The 21,855-nt window shown below is 42.0% G+C and overlaps 2 protein-coding genes across 2 annotated transcripts; both read right to left on the bottom strand.

The window, feature by feature from the left end:
* Nucleotides 1-513: 513 nt before the first annotated feature.
* On the bottom strand, nucleotides 514-2,044 carry LOC105938195 (transmembrane protein 60). Its single transcript, XM_012879846.3, has 2 exons — nucleotides 1,865-2,044; nucleotides 514-1,744 (listed from the first exon to the last, which is right to left on the bottom strand). Exon 2 carries the CDS (start codon nucleotides 1,635-1,637, stop codon nucleotides 1,233-1,235), a length of 405 nt encoding a protein of 134 aa, XP_012735300.2. The 5' UTR covers nucleotides 1,638-1,744; nucleotides 1,865-2,044; the 3' UTR covers nucleotides 514-1,232.
* Nucleotides 2,045-5,844: 3,800 nt separating this feature from the next.
* Nucleotides 5,845-21,495, bottom strand: prr5a (proline rich 5a (renal)). The gene is made up of 11 exons (XM_012879840.3): nucleotides 21,232-21,495; nucleotides 16,873-17,006; nucleotides 12,928-13,053; nucleotides 12,489-12,569; nucleotides 11,951-11,999; nucleotides 11,786-11,843; nucleotides 10,244-10,335; nucleotides 9,993-10,133; nucleotides 7,504-7,639; nucleotides 7,139-7,417; nucleotides 5,845-6,419 (listed from the first exon to the last, which is right to left on the bottom strand). The coding sequence occupies exons 2-11, from the start codon at nucleotides 17,004-17,006 to the stop codon at nucleotides 6,136-6,138; spliced, it is 1,380 nt and encodes a 459-aa protein (XP_012735294.2). The 5' UTR covers nucleotides 21,232-21,495; the 3' UTR covers nucleotides 5,845-6,135.
* Nucleotides 21,496-21,855: the final 360 nt, after the last annotated feature.

Genomic DNA, 21,855 nt, shown 5'->3' with positions numbered 1-21,855 from the left:
GTCTCTTGATGTCTAAAGCTGGAAGAGACATATCAAAAAAGAGGTGCAATGAAAAGTGGATCAAGATATTGACTCAAGGAGCAAAACACAAACTCCACACTTATGATTTTTATTTGGGGGTGGGTAAAGTAACATTATTTATATACTTTTCTTTCTACTTCAAGATTCAGCACTACTCTGTGCTGGTCATAATATCAGAGGCTATGTTCACACTGTAGCCTGAAGTGACCCAATTCCGATTTTTTTTTTTTTTTATCTGGATCTGATCTTTTCATGACGGTCTGAACAACACAGATCGGATTTTTTTCAAATGCGACCCAGGTCGCTTGGACATGTGGTCCTGAATCCGATACGTATCTGATCTTTTAAAACGTGACCTGTGTCTGTACGGCCAGGTGGCATTTATCCGACCTGTACGTCATTGATACTCGACAAACGTCACTATTCTGCGTCCTGCTCTGCAGAAGCGGGAAAAAAAAACGACATTCATGGCGGACAACAATGAGAAGAGCAGTCAATGGAGAGAAAGTGTCAGAAAAGAAATTAAAGATCGCAAAATGCGCGCCAGCATTATAATCCATGTTCACTTCCGCAAACACGTGTGGCATCGCGTCTTCAACTGCGCATGCGGGACATTTAAGTTGTATGAATTCAGTTCACACAGGAGATCACATACAAGTCGCACATATTTGGAAATGTGAATGACCACGCAAAAAAAATAAAATAAAAATCAGAACTGAGCATTAAGGCCAGCGGTGTGAACGTAGCCATTGTGTCTTCAGTCAGAGGCTTCTTCAGATGCAGTGTGAGGCAGACCGCTGCAGACCCTTAACTTCCCGCCACCATCAGCTTCCACAACAACTCTTTGGAAAGACCTGCAGGATATGAGCTACAACAGCATTTCATTTCGCTTTGGGGTCGGAAAAAAATATTTTTAAACAGAATTTGATGTGAATAAAAAGCAACAACGGGAGTCAAAAAAAAAGAAACATAAGGAAATCTGTGTGAAATTCTGAGATCCAAATCAAAGTGTGATTCCATCAGGAAATTACTAAATTAACTTTTACTGTGGGGAGAAAATAAGGAGAAAAAAAGTCTCTGGCGCCCCAGTCCCTTGCAGCAGAAGAGCAGCAGGATTTAAAATAACTAAAGCGGTGCATCCTCGGTTAGAGTTAAATACATATAATAATAAAAACAAAAATGTGTCCATCTTATGAGGCTTCTCGCCAAGTTCAGTCCCTCCTGTGGTGCAAAACGCTGTATCCCAGCTCCACCAGCGCCCCACCCAGCAGCAGCCAAAGTGGGACACACACCACGCTGACCCAGATGTTCGCCACCTTCTCCAGCCGGAAGCACAGAGTCAGACAGAAGGCCAGCTTGAGGAGCAGCGCCGCCAGGTACCACAGCCTCCTCATCACGCCTTTCTCCTCGTCCCTGGGGTCGAAGTCCGGCTTGCAGCGACCCGCCATCTCCACCACCTGGATGAGGATGAGGATGTTGTCAAAGGTCCAGACGGGGAGGAAGATCAGGAACCAGTTCCAGTTTATCTTCGAGTCCAGCTTGAGGACGAGCATGATGAGGAAGACCAGGGCGAAGATCCAGGAGAGGAAGACTCGCTGAGCCAGGGACATCTTCATCGGGGAGCGTGCCGACGAGCCAGGTTTACGCGCAGACCGAGGCTTGGAGAGGGCAGCGCGGGAGGCGGACTGATCCCAGAGGAGGAACGCGGTTCTCTGTCCGGCAGCTGAAACGACAGACAGCGGACAACTTTAGTCCAGCACCGGGGGGGACATCCAGCTGCGGTTACTCGCTCAGCGTTTAGCTACTCGGCTTGACCAAAACAGAGGTAAACAAGAGGGCTCACCGGGTCTAACAGGAGACGACGCTTACTTCCTTATAGCAAAAGTTCAAAAGAACAACTCGTCAGCAAGAAAACATCTCGACACGTTCAAACTTGACCTTATTTTTTTTTTTAAGCAAACTAACCACGTAGTTGGCGTTAGCTTCAAGCAAATTCCTGCCAAAAAAAAAAACCCAACACTTCCGGTTTGTGTTTGCAAAAATACGGAAGTGCTCTGAAGTGCTTCCGGTGCCCCTTTCAATATAAAAGTATATGCGGTTTTTTTTTTTCTTCTCTCTTTTTTTTCTTTTCTTTCCTTTTCCTTTTTCCTCACTGAGCAAAAACTGGCGCAAGTTTCATGGTGAATAAAAATGCTTTTAAAAAGTGAAATTATAAAGCTATCACCTTTTTATTCAGTGAAAGTAAATCACTTTTCCCCGTTTTAGGCCATTTAGGTTTATCAAAATGTGTTATATTTGTCAGATTCAAGAATAAAGAGAGAGATCATTTTAAAGATTTTTTTTTTTTACTTTCTTCGGTTTCAGAGGCATATATATCCTAATATTAATGTAGCTACCTTTCAGAATCAGAATCAGACATACTTTAATAATCCCAGAGGGAAATTGTTGAAACAAAGTTTAAACAAAGCACAGATGATGCTGAGCCAATGTAAGGGCTCTGTGCTTCTAAGGTTGGACACAGACATGCCTGTGGATGTATTTTAAAGCAAAACCACCAACACACAGTTTCCTTGTGTGACATAATGCAGAAATCAAATGAATCAATTTATCCAGTTCTGAAAGTGTTGTGTTTATCTGTTCAAACAATTACACACATCTATGAACTGTTCAGCCACTATAAAATTCAGGAAGGAGATGAGTTCCTGCAAAATGTGCGTATCTACTCCAGAACAGAAGCCAAACACCTTGTAAATCTGGTAAATTAAGCTGATAAGAGAGGGTCATCATCCACACACCTTGTAGTGACATTGTTGGAACAGCCAATCAGAGAGGAAGAAGCCATTACTCCAGATTGCAAATTCACTCAGAAAAAGACATTACTTTCCGGAGAAATGACCTGTGGTCAAAAATTGTTTGGCTGCAATGACCACCATTACATATGGAGGAGAAGGGAAGGCTAGAAAGCAAGCCTGAAAACAGCATTGCAATGCTAAAGAATTGGGGCAGCAGGATCGTGTTTGCGTGACTTGTTTGTAGCAGGAGGAACTGGTGCACTTCATGAATGCCATCGTGAGGAAAGAACATTATGTGATAATTGAAGGAACATGCAAGACACCAGCCGGGAAGTAAAGATATGTCTTTCACGTAGACACTGACTATAAGCTTACCATCAAATTGGTTACAAAGAGGGTTAAGGATAACTAAGGAAGAAAAGGGCCAAAATCTCAGCAAACTATTATAAGAAGCTTTTGGAAGGATACCAAAACATTTCACTCTAATTATTAAGCTTAAAAAGTAATTCCACCAAATACTAAGGAAATGTATAACTTCTGAATTAGAAGAAGGTTTAAAACATCTGTGACCTGACATTTATTCACTCATACAGTGGAATTAAACTCATGGCTGAAATCCAAGCTAGTAAACAAATAATTAGATTAAGTCAAGCACATTGTGTTTATTTTGATATAGCAAAGATCTGAATAACCTAAAATAAGCGTATTATTTATACAACAGTAATCAAATCAATTTAGAGTAGAATATATATTTTTTCATAGATATCACTGAATTTTATTTATTTTTTGTTGGGCCAGTATAACAAATTTATACAAAGTACAATTCTGGAGACATCATAGATTGTCCAAAAAGTAAAGTACAAAATGCTTTGAGGTAAAACATCATTGAAAAAGATTAATTTAAAAAGCTCTTATTAAAAACAAAAAAAAAATCAATTCCTTTTAGGACAAATGTTCACTGTACAAGATCTACCCTTTCTAAAAAAAAAAAAAAAAAAAACATACTTTTTTTTAATTTACATGTTAGTGGTGGTGCAAAATACAGTGTGAGACGACATTCAGTTGAAAATGTTTCCATCTTTGTCAAATGTAAACAAACACTGTCGTATTCCCTCGACCCCACAAAGCCCATGCAGAAAAAGTAAAAGCAGTCTTGAGATCGTTTTTGCATTAAAACACTCTAAGCGCTGCTGCAACGGGAGAAAACCTCTTTACCCCCAAGCAGCACACAAAGGGCCGAACGCGGGGAATATAAAACTGTTTTTTTAATCACAACTGCAAAACAATCTGTAACCAAATAAAAAAAGACTGAGCACATCTTGCGGCTTTTTGCAGAACACCTCCTCCAGAGAACCAGGAAAACAACAAAAGAAAAAAAATACTTGAACTAAAAGAAATTAATTAATAGTGATTTTTATTTCCCTTGCTATGAACAGATTCCATTAAACAACCAAACAACCCCCACAAAAAAAAAAAAAAAGGTCAACAGTGTCCGTTTCTTTCATAATCTTTTACCTCTCAAACCTATTTCGGATTATCTGTCTCACTGATATGTAGTTGCATTTATAAAGTCAATTTTAAGACATTCAAATATATTTTCACCTGTAAACTACATGCACGACCGCTCATTGTTTTGGCTGGGGATTTATTTTTTGACGCTCTGCCTCAGCACAGACTAAGATTAATAGTGCAACTGGAGCTTTTTGACACAAAGAACTCACATGAATTAGGGTTCAGTTTCAGAAGCTGCTGCTGCTCTGTAAATTAGAATATCATAGAAATGTCCCTTTACGGTGCAGTGGGCTAAGTCTGCATCTTTAATGAAAGGGGACCAGGGTTTGAATCCTGGCTGTGTCAGGAAGCCGATCGGGCGTAAAAGTTTGTTTGAATAGGGGAGCAGCCAAAAAGGATTAACGCAGAAAATCTCAGTAGTTCATTTTAAAAAGTAAAACACATATGAGTATTTCTCTTCATTTTACTGATTAGGGTCCAAAATTCAGTTTCTCTGAAAATTAGAAGGCCATATAAGTCAATAAATGTTATTCTTACAGCCACGCAATGGCCGGCACAATCTAGAGGACGACCTCTGACTTGACGCCTCTCATAAGAAAGTGAAGCATCAAATAGACATCGTAAACAAAGCTGCGAGCATATTCATGGAAAGTTCAGTGGAAGGAAAAACGAGGTCCACAAACAACAGCCCTTACCACAGCCTTGAGAGGATTGCGAAGCAAAGTACATTCAAAGGCTAGGAGGAAATTCAAAGGGCGTGGCCTGCAGCTGGAGGCGGGGTTTTAAATGCCACCTCACACAGATGAATCTAAGACGACGGCTATAACTATTGGATTGGTTGTGATGAGCCACGTCTCAGCCAGCGACATCTAAACCACTGTTTCATGGCTATGTTATGATCTATTCAGTCACGAGGAAGATTGCTGACAGCTTTCTCACATTTTTCCTTCCCCTCAACTTTCCATTAATATGATCACAAGCAGCATTTAAGGGGCATCAATAACCCCCATTAGAATCTCTTTTGTAGTTATTTTGTATAATATTATTTTCCGAGGAACTGAACTTTGTGTTTTCCGTAGGCGTGAAACATAATCATTAAAATGAACAGGACCAAATGCTTGAAATGTATCAAACCGTGTTTCACCTTTGAAGACAAATTACTGGGGTAAAAAAAATGAGCCCTTCAATGATATTCTAAGTTACTGAGATGCACCTGTATACTTCACTGCAAAACGCAACTAGAAGTAAGTAAAATGTTCTTAAAATTTGTGTGTTTGTCCTTGATTTGAGCAGGTAAATAAGATGATTTGCCAATGGAATAAGAATTTTGCACTTAAAATAGGAACAATTCATCTCAATCATCTTATTTCAAGTGCAGGATGTCTAATTATCTTATCTTAGGGGTAAAAATACTCCTTCCATTGGCAGATAAGCTTATTTACCTGCTCAAATCAAGGACAAATACACTAACTTTAAGAATATTTTACTTATTTTTAGATCCATTTTTGCAGTGTTGTTGATAGAATCATCTTGGGCTTTTTTTTTTTTAAATAGTAAAAAATGTTTTCATTCATTCATTCTTTAGCCATCAGTACCACTTCATGTCGACTTGGACATGCATGCTGATTTTTTTTACTTAGCTGCTTAAAGGTTTCATAAAAGAATTTAAATAATAGTATCCACACTGGAAGAAGGTTATCACTGACAGTCTCTCAGTATGAAAGTAAAAAGGAAGCGGTACCCTTTAGCTGAAACGTGTCAACATTCCCGCGCACACACTCTCGCTGTGGGTCCCTGAAGGGGACCGGAGCTACACAGTGCTCTGCCTGCTCTCACGGCTAAGGCTCTTCCCGCTCGAAGAGTGGAGAGGGAACTCAATAAATATCCCGTCCGAGTCTGAGCCGGCAGACTTCGGAACCTGTCCGATTATGGTTTCGGGACTGGACGACTCGCTGGGCGGCGAGGAGGATGCGCCCTTGCTGAGATCGGTCACAGTTGTGGTGGCCTCTGTGCCGTGGAGCGCTCCCGAGGAATGGAGGATGGAAGGAGACGACAGAGCCAAGTCCATGGCGCTGGCTCCTGCTTGTACAATCCCTGGGAAGGAAAACGGCATCCTCGGGTCGTTACGGATGCTGGTATTATTTGACAAAATGTTGGGTGAGACCACTGAGCTATATTATACACTGGAGTGCTAATCACCGTCTGTTTGAACGAGTCGCTTTGAAGCCACCAGCCGCCATATTGGTACTCCCTATTTCCCCCCAGTAACTAGGGAATATGTGCGCTACAGCATCGAATAACGAGGATTTTCTCATGTTCAGGGGGGGCTTAAGACTTTTAAAATGTCAAATGCCATATAGTTTTATGTTATGTTCTAAAACTATCAAGTACTGAGAAAGTCATGTGCTGAAATATTTTGCATTTTATTCATTTAAATATATATGTTTAACATTTATAAATATATAAATAACAATATACAAAAACATATATTTACATATGTGTGTACATATATATACATATACACATACTTATATATACATATATATATATTTAATATGAATAACATGTATAATATTTCAGCACCTAATTTCCTAGTAGTTGATAGTGTTAGTACATCCACTGACTGTAGAATTACCTGTGAAACGTTTTCACACAGCCAGAAAACTGCTTGTTGTTGCAACCAAATCCTATGGGATTCTGTGAGAGTAGGGAGTAGCAAGATGGCAGCCAGTGACTTCAGTTTTTCGGCAAAATCAGCACTCCATTGTATTATATAGCTTAGTGGGTGAGACCTGTTAACGAATCAGTCCTACCGTTAAACTGAGAGCCCACGCACAGTCTGTTGGAGGAGGGGCCAGACATCTCGGATCCTGGACCCAGGTCAGAGTAGGTGAGGCCCTGTTCCTCCAGGCACGATATGATCTCACAAGCCGAGTGGCGACGAATCCCTCCGCTGCTGACCGAGCTGGCGTCCGGGTCGTACTCGGCCACCGGCGTCAACAGCAGGGGGATGTTGTAGCTTTTGGATCGTACCACGGGGTTCTTAGAGGGCTGGTCTGCAGACTTGGGCCAGCCCCACGATAGACGCTTGTCTGGAGGGCGAGAAGAGAGCTTTGAAGTTTTTCTCCCCTTTCGGCACAGAAGCGCGTCGACGTCACTTTGCCTCCGACCGACTCACCGAAAACGCAGCAGTGATCGTCATCCGCTTCTCCAGAGTAAAGGCCGTGGGTGCCCAGGTAAGGGGAGACCACTTTCTGTACCAGAGACTCCAACCTTAAATATTCCTCGTTAACCCCCCGCGACTCATGGACCCCCTGAAACACGTAGAGACACAAAAGAGTTACAGGTTGGGTCAACGGTACAACAGCTTCAGCCTTAAAACGATTCAGAAAGGTTCTAATTTTGCTTATTTGTTATTAGAGCCAAATATGTCTTTTATTTAAATAAGGTTAAATTGTTATGACTGTAGAACAATGCATGAATTGTAATAGAACTTTCTGCAAAACTTTTAATTGTGAATTTTGTCTTATCTGTACAGCAATAACTTTATACACTCTGGCTCAAATATATACATACAGGCAGCCCCCCCCCCCCCCCCCCCCTCCTTAACATCTGGATAAATGTCCCTTAGGAGGTTTATAGTGAAATCACACTGCAAAAACGGATCTAAAAATAAGTAAAATGTTCTTAAAGTTTGTGTATTTATCCTTGATTTGAGTAGGTAAATAAGATTATCTGCCAACGAAATAAGTATTTTGACCCTTAAAATAAGATAATTAGATATCCTGCACTTGAAATAAGATGATGGAGATGAATTATTCCTTTTTTAAGTGCAAAAATATTATTCCATTGGCAAATCATCTTATTTACCTGCTCAAATCAAGGACAAATACACTCATTTTAAAGAACATTTTACTTATTTCTAGTTCCGTTTTTGCAGTGCAAAAGCCTTTTGCAGCCATCTTCAGACTTCTGGCATATTTCTAGCAGGATGTTTGGCCGCTCTTCTCTCAGATCAGTGCCAGTCCTTGCATAAATGCCGCTCTGCGTGAGCGCCGCCCTCTCTGGTTTGTGTTTGGGATCATTGTTCTCTTGATATTCGCAGCTCTGTCCATGTCAGCTGAGCCTAAAAGGTGCCGGTGCTGTTTGAAGTTAAACTCACTTTATAGTAAACAGAGACTGTTTGACCTGTGGCGGCTCCTAGGTTGTTCCTGAAGGTTCAAACCGGCTTCCTTTCATCTGAGCAGGGAAATCTGGGTCGAATCATGGGAAACTTGGGACACGGTCGGTTGGTGCATCCAGACATTAATCCTGAGGCTCCATTCTCGGCCCGCTTTTTTTTATATCTACTGTATGATTTCACCGGCTCAGGTTATAGAATACTACAGCATCTCCTAACGCTGACGACGCACAATGTTATATCTTCCTGTCACTGCACCATCCTAGTCCACTGCACAATCAGCGTGTCCATAATATAAATGAGTGGATGGCTCCAGAGTAACGCAGATATTTGGTCCCTAAAATGCAAGGATAAATATCAGCGTTCAACTAGACTGAATGGGGCTAAAGTATTAGAAATTGGAAATTGGATGTAAGTATTGACCACCACATAAAGTCTGGTTTGAAATCAACTCACGCTCTTCTTTCTGTGTCCGGTTTCTGGACACAGAAAAACTGATGGATGACTTAATTTCCTGTAGGTTAGATTACGGCACCGGTGTCCTTATTGGTGTCTGACCAGACTTTTGTCAATGTTGCCCAGGACCAGAACGATCAAGCTTCTATGCTCATCAGCTCTAGAACAAACGCCCTGAAAACCTGAGGTGTGCAGAAGCTGATGGCGCCTTTAACTCAGGACTAAAACATTTCATTTCACAGCAGCTTTTGGTCAAAAAAGTTTATTTTTGCCTTTACCATCTCCATTTTACCAACTATTCCTTTAATGTGATTTGATGCCTACGCTTTATGTTCCTTTGATGGCCTGTAAAACAGTTGCCTTGTGAATTAATGGCAATATAAAAATAAACTTTTTATCAATAAAGCAGGATAATTGTGGTTATGGTGTATAACCTCAACTCTGTTGGAGACAAACAGACAGTTATTAAACGTCTGTAGCAGGAAACCAACTTCATAACAAAACCTTTATCTTGATGAGTATTCAAATATCTATCTAAAATTATGCCGAGGCGTTGTTCATGATTCCTTGGTAACTTGCTAAAGGACATTTATTTATCCAGACACCGGTGAGGATAAATGTGAACCCAAACACCATTAAAAGCAGGGCATTGGAGGGAAAATGAGTGCCTGTAAAACCCACTCAAAGCAGTTCATAGCTGGGAAGTGGAAGGACATTTTTATTTTATTTGAAAAAGGTTTTACAAATAAAAGTCTGACATGCATCTGTATTTTCCCCCGTTCCTCCAATACCCTGAATAAAATCCAGCACACTAATGCTTAAGAAGTCACCAAGTCACACAATAGGTTCCACTTAGGTTTCATTTAGTCTTAGTATAACTCCAGCTGTACATTAATGAAGAAACATACCAGATATGCCCGATGAAGTTATAGAGACCGTGGATTTCTATAAGGATAAACTAATGCATGTTGTATCGGTAGCATTATTTAGCTTTTGCACAAAACAAAACAGCTGAACAGCGTTTGGCTGACCTGCAGGATGAGCAACATCTGTGTCACAGAGGGGGGAACGCGGGCCCGCGGCCGAGACAAGGCGTCCTCCAACTTCACGCTCAGGACTATGGTGTTCCTGAAGTGAAGCAGGGCCAGCTGTCTGACTGAGGGCTCCTTACCCTGCACCAAACACACAGAGAGGAGGAGACCATAATAAGCACCGCCCAGGAAAGAAGGCTGTGCAGAAGGGATTTCGACAAAACAAGCAGATTCTGTAGGGGTTTGTGCACCTGGACTGGGTGAAAGATGGCCTGCAGCATGGAGAGAACGTCGCAGAAGAAGAAGTCCCAGGTCTCTGCCAGAGAGTCTAGTAGCTTCTGACCTGCACAAGCAATCGTAAAAACAATACCTTGCATAACTACTCACTTCTGTTTACCGTTTCCACATTTTGTCACGTTACTATGAAAAACCTCAATGTATTTCATTCATAATGACGTTTTTTTTTTAATTTAACCAGGAAAGTCCCATTGAGATTACTAATCTCTTTTTTTAAGGGGAGTCCTGGTCAACACAGTGGCACACATCACAACAAAAGAATTACAGACAATTTCATAACAATTTCATAAGTCTAAATACATTTACAAACCTTTGAGCAAGAGTTTAAACTGGCCTATTGGAACCAGTTCCTTTACTTTCTAGTCTTTTTGTAAATTGTTCCAGAATACTGAAATTACCAGCTTCTGTGTGGACACTTGGTACAGACAGTAGCAGTGAGTCTTGTCAGTGTAAAGAATACAGTCCAGTCGCTTTTGGTTAAATATATTCACACATATATGAGGGTAGCAGACGTAGAATACCCTTATAAATGAACATATACCAATGACTGAGTCTACGATTCTCTAGTGCGTATGTGAGGCTTACAGTTTGTGATTAACCTCAATGAGACGTGATAAACAAAGTCCAGTAGTTTTAATACTTGACTTGGAGCATTCATGTAAATGAAGTCACCATAATCCAATATGGGTGTAAATGTTGCAGCTACTAGTTTCCTTATTTGCATTGAAAGAAAAACATAACCTATTTCTGAAATAAAAGCCAATTTTCAGTCACAGTTTCCTAATCAAATGTTCAACGTGTCCTTTAAAACTAAGATTGTCATCAATTAAATACCTAGAGATTTAAAAGGTTTAAATCTTCTAAATTGTAGGACTTATCTGAATATTTCTCGTTGTTCTCAAGAACAACGTCAACTTGCTCCTTTTTGCATTTAAAGTGAGATCAAGTTGTAGAAACATGTTCTGAACTATGTTAAAAACATTTTGTAATGTAGAGACACTGGCACTAACAGGTTTTGCAAAGCTGTAGATAACCATATCATCAGCATAAAAATGGTAATTGGTGTCCACCAACATTGTCCACATAGATGGTAAATAAGAGTGGCCCCAATTAGTTAATGAGAGAATATTAGAACAAATACTATCTGATTTAACACATTGGGACCTGTTAGTGAGATAATTACAAAATCCATCCAATTGCCTTTTTAGATAATCACATACTGATCAGTATCTCTGAGTAAAATGTGGCTTAAACCAATAAAGTTGGATGTAAACCAGTTCATGGCTGCTTCACATTTATGTTTAAGGTTGTTTTCCGCTTTCTTCCCAGTCTCAATTATTTGCAGCTTTTAGGTTTTCTTCCAATATGACAATTTTTTTAGCTTCATCCATCTTCACCGTGTTTCAGGGTGACCTAAAGGTTAGGTTTTTCACACGTTTGCCAAAAAAGACGTCGATCCCATGTCACACACTGTCAAGATCTTAACTCAGTCCTACCTTCATAGTATCTTATCTTGTCCCGAAGAATGACCATGCCTTTCGTCAGAAGCTGATTCTGTGAAAAGTTGACAACAATTAAGTTCCTAATTTAAGATCTGCTGTCCTTGTGGCTCCATTTATCATAATGAATGATCTAAAAAAGAAGAATTAAAGTTGCGTTACCTGGAGATATTCTGAGAAGAAAGAGCCCAGCTCAGTTTTCAACAGATGCCTAAAAACCAAAAAAAACAAAACAAAATATGGTTATTTTCTAAACTTTAAATGTAATGTAGTGAGGTAATTAAACGAGTTGTTTCCCAGAAAAAAAGCCACAGCTGCATGAAAACAGCCTGTTTTCCTCAAGAACATTATGCTGCGATCCTTTCTGTGTGGTTAGAAAAAAAAAAAAAAAAAAGAGCCTACGTCTCTGTGGCTTTTTCCGGAAATATTTTCAGTCAGCTAACGTGGAGCCAGATAGAAGCGATGGGTCTGGCTCGGAGAGATAATGAGATATCTGGCCTCACCACATAACTCCTCTGTCCCGAATACGCATCATACACAAACAAGGTCACTCAGAAGAAAACATTCAGTCAGCAGCAAAAGGCTGGACAGACAGTAATTACACAGATTATAGCAGAAAGGGAGACCAGGAGTTTAAAATACAGCGGCTGGATCGTGACGGCGGAGGAACGGGCGTCTTCTGTCGATTTATAAAACCTACCGGACGCCTTCGTTCAGGGTGTAGAGTTCATTATCGGCCAATCCCTTCTTCTGGAAGACTGCTATGACAGCGTTGTGGATGCTGCAGCGCAAACAGAAGATGCATTTTTATTGCCGTTCTAAATCTAGCATATTACTTTCTGCCTTGCCACTGCAAAAACGGACCTAAAAATAAGTAAAATTTTCTTATGAGTATATCTGTATATAAGATTATCTGCCACTGGAATAAGATGTTTGCACTTAAAATGGGAACAATCCATCTCCATCATCTTACTTCAAGTGCAGGATGTCTAATTATCTTATTTTAGGGGCCAAAATACTCATTCTCGTGGCAGATAATCTTATTTACCTGCTCAAATCTAGGACAAAAACACACATTTTAAGAACATTTTACTTATTTTTAGGTCCGTTTTTTGCAGTGTGGCTGTCAATGGGTGTACCTGTTCCAGGTGGCGTTGGCTCCGGCCCTCTTCTGCTTCTCCCCTCTGTCCTCCGGCGAACTCTTCTCACTCTTACCGAGCTCGCTGAGGCTGGGGGAGCTCATCAACTTCAGCCGGTGCAGAGTCCTCATGAGGAAAAACAATTCAGGGAGGACAGGGGACAGACGAGAAAGAAGGTCAGGCGATGAGCCGACATGCGCGGAGGGAAACACGGGGAGACGGCTGATGGGGCAGAGGCGAAACCAAACAGCGGGAAAAAAAAATAGGAAAACAAAGAGCAGCCGGTGACAGAGGAGAGAAGGAGGACAGAGTGGTGCACGGTGAGACTCGGGCAACAAGCTAAGAGCAGGATGGGTGGAGCCCAGCTGGGAGGTGAAGCACAGTGTCGCTGCGCCGCCGGATCTCTCAGAAGAGCAGGAAAACAATAGCACACGCACCGCTGGGGGCATTCTCTTCCTCCTCCTCCTCCTCCTCCACCTCCCTGCCAGTACAATACTGCCATTGATGCAAACGAATATTTATGCAGAGCACAGATGCCGGAGGAGCTGCGGGGTAAGCAGGCCTAAAGCGGTTGCTGTGCCTGCGACTGCACCGAGGGGAGAAGGAAGTCGTCTGGTTTATTGACAACAGCGGAAAAAGAGACAGGAAGCGGCGACACACTACCAAGACAATGAAGAAGGTTTTCCTGCTTCACCGCAGCTGGATGCAGCTTTGCAAAAGAAAAAAAAAAGAAAAAAAAAAAAAACAGTCGCCTGATACAAAACACTGCCGCTCATTCATTTATTTATGAAGCATATTTTTTTTGGGACACTCTCTAACGAACATTTGTCATAATTACAAGACAAATAATCCACATTAACGATGTTTTAGTTAGATTCCAAAAATGTAATTATTATTTTTTATCATTTATCATTTTCACAGTACTTAGACTTAGACAACTTTATTGTCATTTTTTATGCACAAAGTGCGTACAGAACGAAATTTCGTTTGCATACAGCTTGAAAGATCACAGTAAATTGCAGTAAATTTCAGGATAAAGATTCAGCAGCGGTTTATGTAAACAATTGAAATGTAAACCTTGCAAAAGTATTCAAATTAAAGTTATTTTGTTGGGATTGCATGTGACGCGGCAACACAAAGTAGCTCGTGATCATTAGGTTGACGGGAAACTGTGACATCTGTAATCAGCGTGATTACTGAAACGTGTCTGCCAACATGAAGATCTCAAAAAGTCACACATCAATGCACCGATCTAAAGAAATTGTGGACATATGGGAAACATAGTCACTGACATTTATTAGCCTTGAACGAGCTATCAATCATTTCCAGGGCTGTTGGACTCTGAGCTGCAACGAGAGCCACCATGGAGCAGTGATGATTCCCTCCAGGAGTGGCTAGCCAACCAAAAAGTGTTCCAAGAAAGCATCAACAACTCATCCAGGAGGTCAGAAAAGAACCCAGAACAAAAATCTAGAGCTCTTCAGGCATCGACACTTCAGTTAAAGTCAGAGTTCATTATTCAGCAACAAGAAGGAGAAAAACTGGAATCCATTGAGAAGAAGAAAATAAAGGCCCATCTCATGTTTGCCACCAGAATGTCTGGGGATAAACAACGTCTTGGTGATCATTAAGACTGTTTAGTGATCCATCTCCGGACTGACGAGACAAAAGAGCAACATTTTGGAAGACGCGGATACTGTTACGTGTGCTGCAAAAGATTAATAACCTCATACCTACAGTCAAACATGGTAGTAGCGCTGGACAATTAGTCGCATTTGCAAAATAATCACAATTTTAAAACATCCTTGAGGTGTCGGTAATATGTTTAAAGTGGGTTTGCCTCCACTTGAAAGGGAAGAGATTTGCAGCAGTGAGATAATCTAATTTTGGAGTTTATATAATCATACTTTTTACCAGAAACTTTGAGGAATCTCCCCAGAGCATTAAGTAACGGTCAAACTGTTTAATACAGAGACTGGTTTGTTGGTTGCACTTTGCACTTTATGTTCAACGAGGATTGATGTACAACTCAACAAGCTACTCTTAGAAATAAGGATATTTTGATAAATAAAAGCAGTTAAATTTCTTGTTTTAAATGGTCCTCTTTTACAAAGATCTTTATCTACTGGGCATTTTTATTGCTTGTGGTTAATGCAGAGAAAAAGTCTAAATTAAATGGCAATTATGGTTGAAATTCGCCAGTTTGATTTTTGTTTTTAGCAAAATCGTACAGCTCTACATGTTGGTGGTAATGCGATGGTCTGTGGCTTCTTTGCTTCTTTAAGACATTAAAACCTTCCAGTAAGAGTTGGAACCTCAAATTCTGCTCTAAACAAAAAAAAAATCCCTATGGGGAATATCCTGTATGTGACCTGATGGTTACGCACTCTTGGGTGATGATTCAAAGCACAGTGGCGACTCCATCGCTGAATGTCTTACAGAACAAACTAAATTAACCATTTGTAGCGGTCTAGTCAACGTTTGGACTTAAATCTAATTGAGATGCTGTTATTCGGACTTAAACAGTTTGTTTAAGTGTCCAATTAGACAGAATTAAAACTGTTCTGCAAAGAATCATGGGCCTTCACAACAACGTAAAGGACTAATTAATAACAAAGCTATGACAAGTGCTTGACACCAGCTGTTACCTGTAAGCGTAGCATAACCAGTTATTGTGGTTAGGAGGCATTTACTTTTTCACACTGGACCCAGTTAGCTTTTTTTTTTCTCTCCCCTCAAATGAATCATTACTAAAGAGCTGCTTTTAGTATTTATTCAGGTTATTTTACATATTAAAATCTCCTTGATGATCAGATATTTGCAAAAATACGCAAAAACTGATTGAAAAAAAAAAAATCGGTAAGGGGGCAAATACTTATTCACAGAAATGTGATAAACAAAGTTTGTCTATGTCTGATTTTATCTGAGCGTGAATGCAGCTGTTCTGTGAAGGTCTTAGATTTGTCAGAGAATACAGTGAAACGTGGCGGTGGCAGCGGCATGCTGTGGGAAGAAGACTACAGATAAACACAGGGAAGTCAGAGGAGACCGGCTAAAGCAGCAAAGGACCTGGGTATAAGCAGCGAATACTGCAATATGACATGTTTACATTAATCCCAACATTATCGCCACCTACTGGTCCATCCTTGTCATTTCAGTGTTTTTGGGTTGTTTTGTTTCACCTATGGACATCTTTGTTTAAGGCAGCAACCGCATCTGGTTAAACTCTGCTGTAGGTAGTCAAGTCCTCAAAGAAAAACTGAAACCGAGTGTCCACTAGAGTGAGCGCTCCCATAAGTCCCTCTGGCTCTGATGGTTATGAGCTGTAACACTAATCAGCTTGGCTGAGTCATTCCTCTCTATATGGGACATCCCCGTTAGGACGCATGGTTCTCCAAATCCGACTTTGTTCCAAGGAGGCCCAGACGTACGCTCGTTGTAATTTTTAGGACTTACTTTGGTGCAGTCATTAAAAAAAAATGTGTCTTCAATTTCAAATTCAAAGTTTAAAACGTAGAGGAAAAAAACAAAACAATGTTTGCATATTTTCAGAAGAGACGGGTGATTAAAAACAAGCTCTCTGAAAAAAAAACGAGACACGATGAGTTCAAACCCACGCAGTCCAGAAACTCTGTGTGCTGACAGCACAGAGAGTAAACAACAGACCCCCCTTTCACTCCCACGCACGCAAAAAAAAAAGCACGACAAGCAAGGCGGCAAACCGGTGAGAGGAACACAAGTAGAGAGAACCAAAGTCAATCAAGCATCCCCAACATCAGATCATTATCACCAGGCCAGCATGTGTTGCAGGGGAAAGCTCAGCTGGGCGAGAAAAGGCACCGGGGACCAGACACCATCTTAATCCTAATTAATATTTCATGCGTTTGGCTCCCCGGGATGCTGCGCGGTGCGAGACGTGAATACCAGGCAGGAACCGAGCCTTACCTCCTCAGCGGATGCTCGCCGCTGCTGCTGTCCAGGTCCGGGCTCGGGGGAGGCGCTGAGAACGTGCTGAAGTTGAGGGAGAGGGGTCTGGGGGAGGAGCGGGAGGCATGCCTCCGCCGCAGTCCGTCAAGCATCTGAAGGGGACGAGGAGGAGAGACGATTGTTAAGGCTGCAGGAAAGATGTCAAAGCACACGAGCAGGACGGTGTAAAACAGATGTGCAACAGCTGGAAGGGCACTGGGTAACGCTGGAGACCCACTGCGGTGTCTGTGTCCTGAAAATCTCAGATGCGTAACTTTCTTTCTTTTTACAAATATGACTATAAGAGAGGAGGGTGAGTTTTGGTTGTTTCGGGACATTTTGTACTGACCGTACCACAGTTCCTACTCATTAAGGAGACATTCACATTCTTCACTGACCCAGAACCCAAAAATTAATGTTTGTTTTTTCTCCTTCACGGTAGGTCATTCACTCCCAGCTACAACTATTGGGAAGATAAGTATCAAAGATTCAATTCAATTCAATTCAATTTTATTTATATAGCGCCAAATCATGAAACATGTCATCTCAAGGCACTTTACAAAATCAAGTTCAATCATATTATACAGATTGGGTCAGATTATACAGATTGGTCAAAAATTTCCTATATAAGGGAACCAGTTGATTGCATCAAAGTCTTGACAAGCAGCATTCACTCCTGGAGAAGCGTAGAGCTACAGGGAGAGTCGTCTGCATTGTACATGGCTTTGCTGCAATCCCTCATACTGAGCAAGCATGAAGCGACAGTGGGAAGAAAAACCACCCATTAGCGGGAAGGAAAAACCTCCGGCAGAACCGGGCTCAGTGTGAACGGTCATCTGCCTCGACCGACTGGGGTTACAGAAGACAGAGCAGAGACACAACAAGAGAAACAAAGAAGCACAGAAGCACACATTGATCCAGTAATCTGTTCTACATTAGATGGTAGTAGCGGGTGAGCCGTATCTTTTGTTTGATACTTTTCGGTCATTTTCTTTCCCTCCCATCCCCCAAGTGTCCCATTGCAGCGTTTTAGGCGTACCTTACAGAGAAGCTTTTTTCCCTTTTTGACTTTATTCAATCAGGACTGGACCCAGGATCAAAGCGGGCAGGCACCATGGATGTAGTAGTAAGCATTGGGAGCAGTCTGAGAGAGCCCAGTCCTGCAGCCGGCACCCAGACACCCACCAGACCAGCCAGGACGCCCAGCACCACACTGTCCACCCAGGCATAACCTAACATTACTGCAAAGGAGGGTGCGGCGGCGTCTTCCTTATCAAATCCCCCCATTTGTGACGTTGCCAAGAAGACAAAGTGAGGGGCAGATGCTTTTAGCCAGTAATTATACACTGCTCCAAACAATTAAAGGAAGACTTTGAGAACACATCGAATCTTGCACTGCAAAAACAGAACTAAAATAAGTTTAAATATTCTTGAAATGAGTGTATTTGTCCTTTATTTGAGCAGGTAAATAAGATAATCTGCCAATGGAATGAGATTTTTGCACTTAAAATAGGAAGAAGTCATCTCCATCAACTTATTTCAAGTGCATTGTATCTAATTATCTTATTTTTGGGGTAAAATTACTCTTTACATTGACAGATAATGTTATTTACCTGCTCAAATCAAGGACAAATACACAAATTTCAAGACAATTGTACTTATTTTTAGTTCTGTTGTTGCAGTGTGGGGGAAGGGGGGAGGCATTTAAAGACTTACATTTTGGTCTAATCTGATATGCTCAGAATATGCTCTAATCAAAGCATATTCTCCAGGAGTTACACGGGCTTGTTCAAGTGTTCAGGAGACTTTCTTCTTCTTATCGAGCTTCAGAAATGCTTTTTCTCCTGCGGTGGAGTCTTGCGGAGTTACGGATTTCATAACGGGGTTAGTGTGTTGCTTGTTTGTTTTTGACGAAGAAAATAAAAAAAAAAAAGAGAGAGTTTTCTGCTCACAGCCACATCTCTTGGAAACCTGTTTTGATGAACATTTTCACTCCTCTGTGAGGAATCTTGCGGTGGCTGGATTTTTTTTGGAGACGCGATATTCTTTCCCTTTTCTGGATTATGGCCAGAAGTTGCTCCCTGGATCCTTCAGAGGTTTAGAAACACACCTGACACCAGTGCGATCAGTATGTTACGCAACAATAAGGTTGTAAAGCTCTTTGTTATTACCCATTATGTCTGACACATCGGTAATGAGAAACCTTTCCTTTTTTTTTTTATAGGCCACCGGGAATGAAACAGCTATGTAGTTTAAGGAGGTAAGATTGTTTTCTCCATACTGACAGCTTTCAGCTTGTTCCTATGTCTTGTTGCAGCTTCTTTTATCAATGCACTCATTACCTATTTTTTGTATTAAGATGGATTATTACACATTACTATTTTGAGCCTTGCAGCTCGAAGTGTAGGTCCTGAGCTCAAATCCTAGCCTGCGATCTTGGAGTTTGCACGTTCTCCCCTTAAATGCACGGGTTTTTTTCTAGGTACCCCGACTTCTTGCTCCCACAGTCCAAAAACCATAACTGCAGGTTAAATAGTTTCGCTTAAATGTATATGTATATATGTATATATATGACTTTTTGTTGTGTTTGTCTATGTGTTGCCCTGTGATCTGTCCGGTATGTACCTAACCTCTCACCCAGTGGCTGCAGGAGATAGCCGATTGATCGATTGATGGATGGGCGTCTTGATTTCCGTGCATGTGTGGTTTACTTGGGTTGTTACTGACATCTGTTGTGAAAATTCGAGTGAATTGCCCCATTAGCAATGTATTCACAAAAGAAGACGTTAACGCATTCAATATTCATCCCTCCCCGCAGAAACCTTGGCACCAGTGGCAGTTCTGGACCAAATTTGCAAAGGGGGACCAGGGTGGGGCTAGTGATTTTTGTTTAATGGGAGCACAGAATAAAAGAATAAAAGAATAAAACAAACAAAAACAGGGCAATGCTTCATCGTTTAACAACTGAAGTGAGCCACAGAGCCAGAGAGCCACTCGCAGCTCTGGAACTGCAGGCTGCAAACGTCTGATCCAGCAGATGAAAACCGCGATCCTATCTCAATACGGCTGAAGCCAAAAGTGAAACGGCGACGTGTAAAAGGTAAAAACATGAAATTGATCCAAGCCAGCCAGCAGATACGGTTTCTGGGCCGGCACATTATCAATATGAGAAATTGATTTTGTATTATGTCTTCAGTGCAGGGTCCATAAAAGGGACCAGGACCACATCTAAAAGGGGGCATTGGCCCCTGATGGCCACTGTCTAGAACCGCCGCCACCATTTCAAACCTTTCAGGAGACCGTCTCACCACATACTACCTCAAAGAAAGAAGCAACAACAACACACAAAGCGAATATTAGTCAAAAAGAAACAAGAGCAAAACAAAACCACATGCTTGACACCTTTTTTTTTCTTTCACGGAAATCGTTCTTTCAGTTTCTTCGCTGTCGGTTAATGTCATTCAGACAGTGCAGAGGAGTGTTTGGCAATGGTCCCGATGCCTTACTGGAATCCCTCATTGCATCAGCGGAGAGAAAAAAAAGAAAGAAAAAAGAAAAAGGGAACCAGCATGTGTGTACATGCATCTGTGAGTAAGTGGATGAATGGTTCCTGTAAAGGCTTTTGTGGCCTTACAGTTACAGTGGATTTGGGTGTCTCCCCCCCCCCCACCAATGGAAACCCAACACTGTAGCGCCACAGCGAAGCACCATCCACTGGTCAGAGGGGAGAACAACAGTCTGGCATGTCACTTTATGAGACAAAGGATCCTCAGAACAATGTTATTGCGTTAGGGAGACATGTTGACCGGGGTGCGCTGAACGCGTCTGATAGTTTGCTTTTGATCACATCCGATGCGCGTCAGGAAAACAGACCTTGTCTCGCAGAAAATCCACGCCAGTCTGGGCATTTCTGCTTTTGTTCCCCCCCTCCTCCTCCTCCTCCTTCTTGTCTGCGCCTAAACACGCTCACATCCGATCGATGGCGCTTTTTAATTTCTCATCGACCCGTTCCCCTTCCCACCAATTGGTTTACAGCTGAAGGGCCTTTTTTTTTTTTACTCCGACATTAGACGGCCAATCGATCGGAGCAGACACGCGATCAACAGTCCACGTCCCCCACCACCCCACGCCGCTGCAGGGGAGCGACGCACGGCCAGCTCTGCGTACGTGGAGCCTCTCAGGTTCCCCCTCTACCTGTATGCATAACGCAGCGGAGTAAACAAAAGGCGCACGGTCTATTAAGGAGGAAAAACAGAACCATCGCCACCCACAAAGTTGTCCCCCCTCCTCCTCCCTCCCTCCACCAGCCCGTCCGCAGCCAGCAGCCTCTGCGCTCACCGTTCCTGATCCCGTCGTGTCGCTCCCGGTGGGATGAAGCGGTCATGTAGAGCCGAGGGGACGCTTCGGCTGTCCGGGACTCATCAGCGGGAGGCGCCTCTGGCTTCTCCACGCCGCGTTGCGCAGCCCCGCGGGCGGGCGTCAGGGTGCAGGATGAAGGGTCCGACCGAGCGACCGACCGACCTCTCATTCATGAAGCAGGAACTCGCTCTCTTGGCTCCGGCTCGCCCCCGCTTTGTTTTGATGAGATGCAAAAAAAAAAAAAAAAAAAAATGAAACCTGAACGCGGTTACGAGCCTGCGCGTGAACGCGCGTTTGTGGATTATTGTTGATATTAATATAGCTGTATGCAAGCGAGGGAAACCGCAGAGTTTCGATAGACACACACAACATGAGAGTTGTTTTGTTTGCATTACGGGGCAGATAAAAGCCGAGATAAGCAAAAAGGGAAAAAGAGCAGCTGCAGTAGTAGTAGCACAACAGGCAGGTGTGCATTATGGTGCAATACATGTAACGCCATGGACCACGTTGTTCTTTAAAGCTATTTAGTCAGGATTTCTGCACTGGCCCCAAATTAATGCTGATGAGCAAGCAGAAGGTCTTAATCATTTACCAATGCACCCC

This window comes from Fundulus heteroclitus, chromosome 2 (assembly GCF_011125445.2).
Source record: "Fundulus heteroclitus isolate FHET01 chromosome 2, MU-UCD_Fhet_4.1, whole genome shotgun sequence".
NCBI classification, from domain to species: Eukaryota; Metazoa; Chordata; class Actinopteri; order Cyprinodontiformes; family Fundulidae; genus Fundulus; species Fundulus heteroclitus.
This window is presented reverse-complemented; position numbering and strand designations above follow the sequence as displayed.